General features: G+C 33.3%; 1 protein-coding gene across 1 annotated transcript; it reads right to left on the bottom strand.

Annotated features, from left to right (window-relative positions):
• Positions 1 to 3,715: 3,715 nt before the first annotated feature.
• On the bottom strand, positions 3,716 to 13,868 carry LOC106116810 (mitochondrial glutamate carrier 1). Its single transcript, XM_013310836.1, has 8 exons — positions 13,632 to 13,868; positions 13,088 to 13,139; positions 10,299 to 10,433; positions 9,301 to 9,450; positions 6,341 to 6,474; positions 5,794 to 5,986; positions 4,974 to 5,114; positions 3,716 to 4,021 (listed from the first exon to the last, which is right to left on the bottom strand). The coding sequence occupies exons 2-8, from the start codon at positions 13,126 to 13,128 to the stop codon at positions 3,883 to 3,885; spliced, it is 933 nt and encodes a 310-aa protein (XP_013166290.1). The 5' UTR covers positions 13,129 to 13,139; positions 13,632 to 13,868; the 3' UTR covers positions 3,716 to 3,882.

Genomic DNA, 13,868 nt, shown 5'->3' with positions numbered 1-13,868 from the left:
ACCGCTATCATTGCGAAGCAAATGACCGTGATCGCTTCTTTGGCGTCGTGGTATTGCGCCGGTCAAGTCGACTAGTTAGTGCAATAGATTTTCCTGTCGTCTATAACTATTTTGAAATTGTCAGAGAAACTTTGCTTGACATTTCATTGTGTTTTGGAAGTTCAATGTCTTGTTCAAACATATTTTACAATTATTCAGGGTAACGGGCACTAAGTTATGAATCAAGTGATTTAAAAAAAAACAAGATTTTATTCCACAAATATTTATTGAACTTGTAGAGCTAAAACAAGCATATTCTATTGTATTAAATTTCCATCAATACATTGATGTAACCATTTTAACAATTCATTATTGCATATTCGTCTGATTGATAACTATTAGATGAGACTTTACATAAAATATTTGACTAGGTCCATACTACATTTACCAAATGTGGCAGGTCACATATCACTGGCTTGCGGCCAAATGGAATATAATGTATTGATTTTCATTACACATAGACTGACCATAAAAATAAAGGAAGCAATCAGCACTTTGTATTTTAAACAAGGTGTTGTACTATGAAAGCATAAGCCAATAACGACTGTTTAGATTTGTCAGTTTTTACTGAAGTGACAATTGAATTAACACATTCTGTCATCCCGCACATTCTCTTTGAAAAAACAGAGACAAGTGTTAAGACAAATGTCACAGCAATAGAAAACGTTAAAAACACAGCTATCAAACAGTTTAAAACCTGTTTCGATATCGATTCTATATGAATAAACACCACATAATAAAATCACTTTAGTTAACCTTATGAATAACAGTAATTAATTAGTTCTCAGCCAATTCTGAACATTATTTTGACATTTCCTATTAATCTATTACTTTCAAGAGTGTTGCCAGTTGAAAATTAGTTTTCAAATTTAGTAGTTTTGTTATAACATTTTATTTTAAAAACTACTGATAAGCTAAATACGTTTAATGTCTTTAACAAGTGATTTAACGATATAAAAATATCATGAGACTGTAATTGACCACATGTTGTTATCCTGGTTAAGTGTAGACCTTGACAATAACGCTTAAAATGTGCAAATAATGACATAAGTATTAATGGAAGATTTATAAAACACTAGCAAAATCTATGCTTTAGGAGGACTCTCGAAGATTTCTTTAATGTACAGATCTTATTGATTTCATAATTTTCAACAAGTGGCGTATTAGTTTCTTAATAAAGCGTACCGTAAAATAGTAAACTTTGCGGTTTGTATAGGTATCTCTTCGCACGCCCTTATTATAACTTAATTTGCTTGTTCAGATGTTTAAAGCATTTGTAATAATAATGAAAATTACAATGTTAACTTTTAAAAATTCCTACAATTTATAATACGCATCAGTCATAAAGCTGATAAATTACAATACATTTAGCAAAACTGTATAAAATATACTTATAATTAAAATAACAAATTAATTTAATATTATTCATATAAATTTTAAAACGAACTCCTAGATCTAATTGCACATTTATTTATATTCAAAATGGAAGCTATGAAAGACATTTGATAATACTTATTTAAGAAAGAAAATGAATAGATATACTAGATTATGGTGTCCACTTGTCATGACAGCTTTATGACAAATGTTTTGCCTTCTCTATTTTTAAAAAAAATAACAGAAATATCCTTAAACACATTTCAGATTTAAAATTCAAGGTAACTTCAAATCCTTTCCAAAATAATTATGAATAATCAATAATAAATAATAATTAAAATCATCGTCAAGGTCTATACCATGACAGTGAAAATGGCGTAAAATTGACGTTATATTCCAGCTACAATTCATTCACATAATTTAACATTTAGTTACACTAACACCCGTTTTGTATATAGCGTGTAATTATTGTCAATGTATAATTGAAAGCTGGCAACTGAAGTTAAAAGATGTAATGTAACATGTTACACGGCGAGCATTTATGCTGTAACATAATGGTTACCCGTAATACTACGAACTGAAGGTCTATTACGAGTATTTGCGGTATTAGTTTTCGTTAGATCATCGACAAATATGTCGAAATTTATAATACATTTGTCGATGTATTTTACCGCACTATAGAAGTGCTGTACAAATCTAAGAACATTTTGTCGATATCATTATATATGCTTGTCGTGTAACATGTTACATTACACCTCGTAACGTCAGTAACCCAGCTAAATATGTAACACCATGTTACAAGCCCTACATATATTTTTATATTCGAACATTCAACATTTCACACTCTGAGTGTGACTTATTAATTAGGATTAAATTAATAATTATCATTGTTTATCAATTCGCTAACTAGCAAATTTCTATAACAACTAAACAACATATAAAAACCAATAATAGCGAGTATCTTGTAATTTAAATAAATAAATATTTAATAACTTATTTTTTTTTTACAATTTTCACGAATGTTTATTTAAATAGCAGCAAATATGATTTGAATTTGAAAAAATCTTTCATAATTTTATTAAGGCGCATAAGAACAAAGAAAGCAAAGTTACATTAAACAAATGGTTATTTTTCCTTCAATTTTTTTAGAGTCGACTCTAAAATTGGGTAAAGGAAATTCCAAGCATCAGTCACTTTTCGGCATATTTCGTTACATGAGAGAGATAGATATAAGTGGAACAAAAGAGAGAGATGCATACACTAAAAACACCATAATTTAAGATTGTTAACAGAGATTTTTTTCTCTTACACTGCGTTTCCATTACGCAAGATTTTCTGCAAATGTTTCGCAAATCTCTCATTTTTTTACTTATAAGCAACATTTTATGTGTACCTTTCAGCCATTATTATACGCCTAAAAGATTAAAAACCATTTATATTTAAAAAAAAAAACTAAATTTAGATGGACAACCAAACACTACTATCATTTTAATATAAGTTATTGTGTAAAAAAATAAATAACACACCAACAAAATGATACGCTGAAGCAACTTTATCGTAAATAAATACAAAAATTTATAATAAATAATATTGCAAACGTATAAAACATTGGCTACGTATGTTGAGAGCTGAAAGAGTTTAAATTCTATCACAGAATTTTTATACCAAGTATTATTTCATTTTGTAAGTTAAATACTTTAAAAGGAACGTGGCAACATTGATCAATTGACTGCAATTGGTCAATTTTTGTACCTATAAACTGACTCGAAGGACCATATTTTTCATTGGACAAAAAGACAGATATTTATAAATAAAATGACTTCGTTTAATACTGATATGTCGTCTAAGTATACTTTATCATTTTTTTGGTCAGTTTTTTTTATGTAGGCAACACTAACCAGAGCGCCTTTTCATTTTGGTTATAAGTATAATTTGTTTGTTTGGTATGTGTAACACTAACCAATCTTTAAATTACAGTTAAATTCACTTTGAATAAATAATAATTAAATATTTTGTTATATTTGTATATATTAAACTCTTTCAGCGCAAGCAACATAGGAAATGGCAGTAATATAACCGTTGTTTCCACAGCTGAAACAGATGCAAAAAAAATATATTCATCTCTTTTATTCTCTTCAGAGAAAAAGAGATGACTATAATTTTGTATACATGTTTCAGCAATAGAATTTCTCGGTAACAAAACAAAATAATCAAAGGCTTTACACCTATACAGCCACTGACCTCTATAAATGGACAGGCTATAACCATTATATTTTGTGTCTATTTGATCTACGCCATTTAGGCGCTGACGACTGCGGTTAGTATAAAAGAATTCGCACTTATAATAGAGATAGTATTAAATGTCAGGTCAACAGTCGCCGTTAAATTAAAATAGCCTATCCATTTATAGAGATCAGGGTATACAGCCAAAGTAACCTTGGTTGAGACGTACCAAGAGGATTAATATATTTATTTATAACCTAGCAGATATTCGGCTATGCCAATGTAATAGATGGTTTGAGCGATACCGAACAAGGGAGCAATCACCATCATTCTGCACGCGCCGCCCTTAAAGAAAGCTGTTATACCCTCATGTTTCAATGTTGTCCTGGAAATTAAAAATTGCTTATAATACACTAGCGGACCCGACAGACGTTGTCCTGTCTATTAAAATAAAAAAATAAAATTAAAATTCGAATATTATTTAAAATTTGACACTGCGATGGTAGCGCCGTCTGTCGGATCCAATGTAAAACATTCCAAAATTAACAACTACTAATAAATTAAAAATTAATTAAAAAAACATTGTCCAGCGGACAAAATTGTGAATCTAAACCATTCCCAGATCCCCTTGAACACACACAAAAAATTTCATCAAAATCGGTCCAATCGTTTGAGAGAAGTTCAGTGACATACACACTCACAGAAGAATTATATATATAAAGATATAAAAACAAGTAATATTATCACGTTATTCTATTAGCGAAATCACATCATTTAATGCTAATATTTGGGAGATAGTAAGAATGTATTATTGGTCATTTTGTAGTGTCGGCCATCTTGGATTTATTCATAGTATACTTTATAACTTTTCGAGAGCGTCGTTGGCTCAGTGGTCGACTCGACTTGCAATCTGCAGGTCCTGGGTTCGAATCCCGCCGTGTACCAATGTGTTTTTCACGATTTACATATGTACATACATCAGACGTTGTTACGGTGAAGGAAAACATCGTGATGCAACCTGCACATATCTGAGAAGTAATTCAAAGATATGTGTGATGTCAACCCGCACTTGGGTAGCATGGTTGACTATGGCCTAATCACCCTTAACATAGGGTAGGCTCCTAGCTCCTCGGTGGGGAGATATAGTGACCTGATGATAATACTTTACAAGTCAAGCCTTTTCATATGATACCCATAACGTAACTGTCTTCTTGGATTTTTTAACGACAATGATTATAAAAAATTGCAATGTCACCGATACTAAAGGTGACAGTCAGCATCAGTCAGCTTTGTCGGTGTACACAGAAGCGTGTCAGTAGTGATATTATGTGACTCACATGACACAATCCATGATGGAGTTGTACTGCTTCTCCCCGCTGCCCTTGGAGATGGTCTGCATGCGAGTCTTCACCACGTCCATGGGGTTGACAGAGATCGCGGCAGTGGACCCAGCCGCGCATCCAGCCAGGAACGACCACCTACACACCACTCACAATCACATATCCACTTTTTTATCGAAGCTCCTAATGGTTAAATGTAGGGATTTCCGAACACGAGGTTGAAAGTTCGAATCCCGACATTCAACTATTGTTAAACATATTAGTTGGAATGATACAAAAAATATAAGTAAATCAACAAAAATCTACAAAATAATTTTACTAAAAAAATAAGAGTGGGCTGGAAACACCGAGATGATCAACGATATCCATGAACATCCAGTACACCAGAGGAACTGCAAGTGCGTTACTGACTTAAATAAGAATCTTAGACTAGGCATTAACTTACAATTAGCCTTATCATTTAAGACAGTGGTTCCCAAACTTTTTTTGTCTACTGCCCACTTTGAGAATAAATATTTTTAGCGCTCCCATATTTTCACATATTTAAAAACCACTATAACTTCAAATTAAATTAATTAATTATTGTTGTTAAGAGTCGAGAGCTCATCCAGTCGTTGTCTAAAAGCCAGGCCTCTACACAACGCCCCCATTTTCTTTCTGGGTCTCTTACCCCCTTGAGACCTGCAGCGCCCACAAGGGGGCGTTATCGTCCACTTTGGGAAAGACTGATTTAAGTGAATATTACTTATTTAAAAGTGAATTGAGTAGTCAGCCGTTAATTAATTAAGTAGTTGTTTTAAATGAAGGTATAGATTACCAGAATGGCGGTGCCTGTCCGTTTTTGATGCCCATATCGTTAAGTATAGCGAACATGGGGAAGTATATGACACTGAAGGAGACATCTCGCGCGGCGGTGGCGGTCACTCCGCGGTACAGACCGAAGATGCCGCGCTCCGCCAGCAGACGCTTCGTCAGCGCTGTTGCGGTCAACCTCTCTACTTTACGACCCTCTGCAACACATATATTAAACTTTTTAATTTATTTTATAACAAACTATTATCAAAATTAAACATCTGGAAGAACCATTAATTTGAATAAAATTGGTTTGTCTGTGTGTACGTTGAATTACTTATTAGTGTCGAAAACCTCATGTAAATTTATTAATGCTAAATGGTAATGAAAGAACATTTCTATTGATTAAAGTAGGTTTCTGAGAACAAATCTCCATTTGTAACCTGCAAATGTTTGCAGTGTAGATGGATGGATCTTTGTTAGAAGATATCTCCGGAACGGCTTAACGAATCTTGTTGAAATTTGGCATAAATGTAGAACATAGTCTGGAAGAACACATAGTATAAAGTGACCTGCTTTCGCCTGCGCGGCCACTCTGCCCGCGTCTTGCATCTGGATCTTCAGCAGTTCCATGGGCGTGGTGATGACAATCTGACAGGCGCCAGCCAAACCACCCGCCAACATCTGGTTCACGATCGGCAATGTTCTGCACACATAAAAGTAACCATAAATCCTTGTTTAGCTAGTACAGTCAGCTGCATAAATATGTATACCTTTAAAAGGCTTTCAGAAAATAATATACGATTTTGGTTTTAAAATGTGTATACACGTACCGGTCCGTATGCTTCCGACCACTAGTATATAATTTTATCGAATACATGCAGAAGTATTTTTGAAGCAGAAAGCATATTAAAGTTTAATAATGTACAGTCAGCGTCATATAGATCGACACAGACAAGATATGCAAATATATAGGTACATCAAAAGTAATCAATTATATCGGTACAACAAAAGTCCTCAAAATAATAGATACATTCACCCTGCTCAAAAACATCGGTACATACACAGCGTCAAATATATGAGTACATGCAAGATGCTCATAAATATCGTAGCAGCCACAGCGTCATAAGTAACGAAGCAGTCAAGGTGCGCAAAAATATCGGTACATTTGACAAAATTGAACTCTATCCCTATATACTTGTGATACAATTTGGAATAAACTACTTCTGTTACATTCGTTTGACACTTTGCATCAAACCATTTTTCAAAATTTACTAAAAGTGTTCGACGCGGATGACAGATATTAGGTAGATAAAACCAACATCAAATTTAAGTTTGTCATCATATATGCTAGTTTGGTCTCGTGGCCTTACCGTTCGCCGCCGTTGGTACGTAAGGTCGGCGGTTCAAATCCCAAGCCACTATTTTTTTTTTTGATATTTAAACTTTTTAATTTTAATATCGAAGCACATGTAATTAAATTCTATCGCCGTAGTTATTAGGTACTTTTTGATATTGCCTTGGACTAATGAGTTTGACCGTTAAAGTATTTTTCTATTTCAAACAAAAATGAAGGAGATAAAGCGATGCTATTGGCATGTAATTTGTATATTAGTCAAGTTTGTTAAACTTGTACCGGTAAAAATAACACTTTTACTTTTACCTTTTACTGATACTGATTATATTTAAGAAACAAAGAAAAAAACTGAATGTCAATATCCAAACAACATCAAATTTTTGGTCGATTGCAATAAACATTCCAGTGTGCGTGGGCGCGCACACATATGTAGATAACACTTGTACGTATAGTTTCCGCGCGTACCATTCTTAAAACCCGCAAGGACAATCCACGCTCCGCCCACTCACTTCACCCGCGATGGTCTGACCTAATTGTTGTTAACTTTATTTAAATTTCTTTCTACCCGACAGCGAAAATTATAAAAAAAAATTGTCGAGCAAAATTTTACATTACCAAATTTTTACTGGTTATGAAAAAATAACCCCGTGATTGATAAAATGAAAAAAAGTAGCCTGAGATTCGAACCGGTAAACTTACATATTACGGCAAACATACTAGAATACTGCGCCAATCTAGTAAATATTGTGACAAGGCAAAATTTGATATTAGTTATTACGTATCTGTCATATTCGGCGTGACAAACTTTTATATTTAAGCGTTATGACAGGAGAAGAAAAATATTGGGTTGCCCAGTAAGTTCGTGCCGCTTTATAAGGAAAATTGAAACCCTGTTTTCTTAAATTTTTGGAAATGTTTTTAAATTATATTGGTACCACTCTATACCTAAAACGTCTTTTATTATTGGATAAAATTTTAAAAATTAGTTTTTATCTCAACCAATGAAATGAAATTATTCACAACATAGAAATTTTTGTGACGTTTGATAATGGTGGAAATCCGAAAATGAATCCACTTCAGCTACAGTCTATTTTAAGCTTCCTATCGAAAATCGGAACGAACTTTCCGGACAACCTATAATGTTAATACAAAGTGTCAAATGAATGTAACAGAAGTAGTTTATTCCAAATTGTATCACAAATATATAGAGATAGAGTCCAATTTTGTCAAATGTACCGATATTTTTGCGCACCTTGACTGCTTCGTTACTTATGACGCTGTGGCTGCTACGATATTTATGAGCATCTTGCATGTACTCATATATTTGACGCTGTGTATGTACCGATGTTTTTGAGCAGGGTGAATGTATCTATTATTTTGAAGACTTTTGTTGTACCGATATAATTGATTACTTTTGATGTACCTATATATTTGCATATCTTGTCTGTGACGATCTATATGACGCTGACTGTACACATATTTATGTAGTTGGCTGTACATTAGAACAGTAGCGCTCGAAATCAGCGCTGGCATACAAATATTGTAATCAGTAACTGGCGCCAGTACGTAGCTCCATTCCAGGCCAGTGCTACTCTCCTACTGTACTGTCATAATGTAAACCAGGCATAAAATCAGAGCTCTATGTGTACCTTACCGTAGGTTTCTAAGAAAAAAATACCCGTTTACAAAATATTGTTATCTCTGTTTTGGTCAAAGATAATGACAGGGGTGACGATATGTTTTATCCGATGTATTTATTTAGGTGCCAGAAACCCCAGGTTAGAGAGCCAGAGAGCAACCGCAAACTTCTTGTATCCAATTTTTGCGTTACTTCAATAAAAAAAAGTTACTAATAATTTACTCTGATACTAATATTTCAATGCATATTCACTATCTTCGTTTATCCGTTTACACTATAGATAACGTATTATATTTTGGGGGTTTGTCCAATGCTATCTACGTATAGCGACATGACGAAACAGATCGTATCTTGACGTAGAAACACGATACCAAGATTGAATGCTACATACCGTGTTGTTATGGAAAGATTTACATTTAAGTTTAAGACATTTTAAACCTAATAGACACGTAGTTAAACCTTAAATTTGTCCAGATCTCTCCTTTCGTGTTCACTTAAAAAAAAAAACAGTATTATTAGTCCAAATGTTTCCATACCCATCAGGTCTCGTGAGATAGAATCTGAAGAGATCGTTGGCGGCTAACTTGATGGCCTTCTCTGGAGTAATAAGTAATATGTTGACACCAGAACCCCGGTACATGCCGAAGTAGCCCTCCGCTCGGTACGTCTTCTTGAAACAATCCAGCCTAAACAATAATAAATATCAAGTCATATATGTCCCCACTCAGGAACTCTCAGACTTCCCTAAGTCAGCAGTTAATGAACTTTAGTCAGCAGAAGCACAGGGGGGTAGACAAATATCTTTGAATTTCTTCGCAGTTATGTGAAGGTTGCATCACGATGTTTTCCTTCACAGTAAGAACGTCGGATATACGTGTTGAAAATGTATTGTCTTTTGGATATTAGCATCATCTATATATATAAAAGAAATTCGTGTTAGTTACACTATTTATAACTCAAGAACGGCTTTACCGATGTGGCTGAAAATTGGTGGTGGAAGTAGCTTAGATCCAGGAGACGCACATAGGATACTATTTAATCCTTTTTTAATTGTTTTTTTTTTCGAATTCATGCCTTGATGAGCTGCCTTTTATCAAACTTACTAATATTATAAATGCGAATGTTTAGATGGATGTGATGTGGATGGATAAATGGGTGGGTTACACTATTTAAGTTTTTTTATATATCCACGCGGACTGAGTCGCGGGCGACAGCTATTATTTTATAAATTGCACTTTAGTATACGATTATAGAATAAATTAATTAGGGTCAATGCAATGTAAATACAAGCTATAACAAATAAACATTGATATGTTGATCTGTTTGTGTCATTATTTATTTGTGTCAAGTTATTGTGTAACTTATAGCTTAACTTATTAATTTAGTTAGTAAAAAAATATCTTAAACAAACTATGTTATCACTCGCTTTAAGCTTAAAAAGGGTAGACATCTGTTTAAAGCTAAGACTAAAAAATACCAGGTAAAGACTTGGCGAAAGCTAACACGAAGGATCAAAGATAAAGTAATTGCTTACATGCTGGAATATTGCTTTTCGCCATTCGGCCCTATGGTCTGGTTCTGCAGCCTAGTCTTGACCAAATCAATGGGGAAGACCACGGATACTCCCACAATACCAGCGATACTGCCATTGATGATCTTTGGTAGTAGACTGAAATTAAACACAAAATTAAAAAAAAACCTCTTTCTGTGCAGCCCCTTCGCAAATTAGTTTATGGTTTTTATATCACTTCGATATTAAATTATTCAAACTTTCGTGAGACATTATAATAAACTGATATAAAAACGGCTATTGCTGGTATTATTTCGTAGTAGCACTCATCCTGATGAAGGGCCCCCGATTGGCTCGAAACTAGTCGGTGCCACCACCGGACGAATATACGTGAGTGTTTAGCCGTTTTTATATCAGTTCACTTCGATATTTTGGCGAAGTTAGGTGGCCGCTTGTTTGTTATATCTTACTAATGTTATAAATGCTAATATTTGATCGGCTGTATAGATCTCGCTGAAATCTGGCACAGATGTGAAACAGTCTGGAAAAACACATTGGCTCCTAATTACATTTTTTAATTCCGCGCGGACGGTGTCGCGGGCGTCAGCTAATTATACTATAACTTTCGTAGTTTTATTTGGAACATGATTACAACTAACGAAAATTCAAATCGTTGTGACAACGCGACGTTAAGAATCTTTGTAAATTACAGCGTGTTCACATTTCCGCAACATAAATAAATAGAAAAAATAAAATAAAAAAATGTTATTTATCTCTCTCTCTTTCTCTATGAATGTTGAGATAGCAACATTAATTAAAAAGTAAGTGAACATTTTATGTGATAAACCATCGACTATAATAACATCGATAATTTCGCGATTTTACGATAAATTTATTTTATTCTGTATTTAAAATATATTTCCTATTTTATACTATTACAAGTCGTTCATAAATCAATATTTTATATCAGACAAATATGTTTACAATATATCTAAAATGCAAATATCTATAATAATAAACGAGATACGAGTTTGCATGTAGAAGCAAAAGTCACCTTGAAACAAACTCGTTAACTTGCTAACATAATCTATTCTTTAAGCAAATCCACTATTCAGTGTCCAAACACGTCCAACGTAAAAACGCAAAAGTATGAAACTCTTTCAATTACAATAATAACTGTTTTACACAACTGCAATTGTTTTTAAACTCTATTCCGTAACAATTAAGGTGTTTATTCAAATAATACGTTATTTAAATTACTTGTTGAGCTGTAATTACTTAAATGAAGTCTATTTGACTCAATTATGTTAAATGTGGACTTTACTTTTTTTAATTTAACTAGGACAGTATCGACTATTGAATATCTTACTAATATTATAAATGTGAATGTTTAGATGGATGGATGGATGTTTGATTCTGATTCTGTCAATCTTGATTGAATTTTGCACAGATGTAGATGAAGAACATATAGGCTACTCATAAAGATTTTTTTAAATTATTAATTTATTGTCACACATTTTCATCCTTTTGTTTTTTTTTTATATCATAAGGTGACAAACGAGCGAGCGGCCACCTGGAATCGCTGAAATAGCGAAGTGACCATTGCCCATAGACATACGCAATTGCATATGTGTTGCCTACCTTAAATCGACGGAGGAGAGGATGCACAGAAAGAAGATATTTTCCATTTCCATGCATCCTCTCATCCGGAAAGTCCACTTCCAGTTCCCATCCTTTTCTTATAAGGAAAAGGGTGGGAAGGGAATGAGAACTAAATTAGGCCTCCGGGATGCACACTCATCAGACTTCTGTGTGGTTGTGGTATTTCACCGGGCGAGCCAGGCCAATTTGTGCGAAGATGTTAAAGCAGGCTCTACCACTGTTAAAGATATAGAGATTAGAGAAAGACTATGATTATATAAAAAACATAGCTGTCATTGGCATGTTCGTTGCCATGAATAAAGTCTATAACACGAATGCCTGCATCAACTACCTTCCCAACAAAGTCTTATCAAAATCGGTCCAATCAATCCAGAAATTACATGGAACATGCAACTTTACGGACAGGAAAAAACTTAAATATATAACATAAATATAAATACCCAACCAAATAGAAAAAAAAGGAACACTATAGAAAATAGTATTAAACTGACATATTTAATATAGTATAGACTGTCAAAATGTCTAACACAAGCCAAAAAGAATCTTATTTGTTGACTATAAGCCTTTTATCAATATTAAAAATATGTGAGTCATCATCATCAACCTGCCCTTATCCCTATCGAGGGTCGGCACAGCATGTACTACTCCTCCATACATCTCTATCAGCCGTCATATCCGAGTCTACCCCCTTCTTACGCATATCCTCTTTCACACAGTCATTCCATACTTTTTTTGGTCTTCCTCTACCCTTGTAGCCATCCACATTCAATCTCATTACTTTTTTGCTTATATCATCATCATCCCTCCTCATAACATGTCCAAACCACGCTAATCTTTTACTCCTCAATTTCTCGATCACTGGCGCTACTTTCAAACTTCCTCTAATATACACATTTTTAACTTTATCCTTCCTAGTCACACCACACATCCATCTTAGCATACGCATTTCAACTACATGCAATCTTCTTTCATCCGAAACCTTGGATAAAAAATATGTGAGTATGAAATACAATCTTTCCAAAATGCAATTTCAAAGTGAAGTTTATTTTGCAGATAAATATGATCAAAGTAATAATGTAAATGGTTGTAATGTTCACCATAACTAATTAAATTAAATCTCTTTGGTTTTAAATTATATAAATTCAACTTACTGGAATTCTGCTGTTTTCGGCTTATCTCCTTGCTTGCTCATTTTTGTGTTTTCTGTGAAATAGGTTATATTTAAGATTAAGACTAATTAAATGAAGACTAAGAAGAATAAGATTAAGAAGAGAACAATTATAAATATCGTATAAATATTATAAGTAACAAAAATACAGTTCCATGAAATGCTACAAAATGAGTAATAAAAGCTATTTTTTTTTATTCTAAATAGCCTTAGATAAATTATTGGAAGCTTTAAATGTCACTATTAATTGTAATAATTCAAATATCTACTTAAATTCTGTTATAGTCTAAATCCAGAATTATTTAATTCAAAAGTATGATGTATTCCAGTCATATAATTGAGTTGCAGTTTGTAAATCAATACTGTCTCCACCCTTTTACCTAACACACCACTTTCATGTTACATTATTAGAATAACGAAAATAGAAAAATAGCTAGTCCAAGACATATTAGGTCGCCTTTTCTAAGACATAAAAATGTATTTTTAAAAATGGGATAGTAAAGAAAATAATGAAATGTCATATTTACCTTGTTACGAAGAAATATTTGAAGAGAATATTACACAGTAAATTTTTAACAGTATACTAGAAAATATTTGAGGTTGTTAAATCCGGAGTAAATTTCTTTGCAAATGAAATTCGAAATAGCAAGAATACGAAATAGAATTTGGTATTGTGGGATGGATGGATTTGTGGATTTGAGTTTGAGACTTAACTAGCAGTGTGACCAGAGTTTAATAAGAATCTGCTAGATGTTCATAATTGG

Source organism: Papilio xuthus, unplaced genomic scaffold, assembly GCF_000836235.2.
Source record: "Papilio xuthus unplaced genomic scaffold, Pxut_1.1 DF827714.1, whole genome shotgun sequence".
Classification (NCBI taxonomy): Eukaryota; Metazoa; Arthropoda; class Insecta; order Lepidoptera; family Papilionidae; genus Papilio; species Papilio xuthus.
Note: the sequence above shows the minus strand (reverse complement) of the source record. Positions and strands in the feature narration are given on the sequence as shown.

Excerpts from the sequence above, each read along its gene's own strand:
- LOC106116810 (XM_013310836.1), bottom strand. The coding sequence starts at position 13,128 with ATGAGCAAGCAAGGAGATAAGCCGAAAACAGCAGAATTCCA. Across the intron at positions 9,451-10,298 it reads GAAAAGCAATATTCCAGCAT|GCTGGATTGTTTCAAGAAGA; the intron begins GTAAGCAATTAC and ends ATTATTGTTTAG. Across the intron at positions 6,475-9,300 it reads TATCTCACGAGACCTGATGG|AACATTGCCGATCGTGAACC; the intron begins GTATGGAAACAT and ends TTATGTGTGCAG.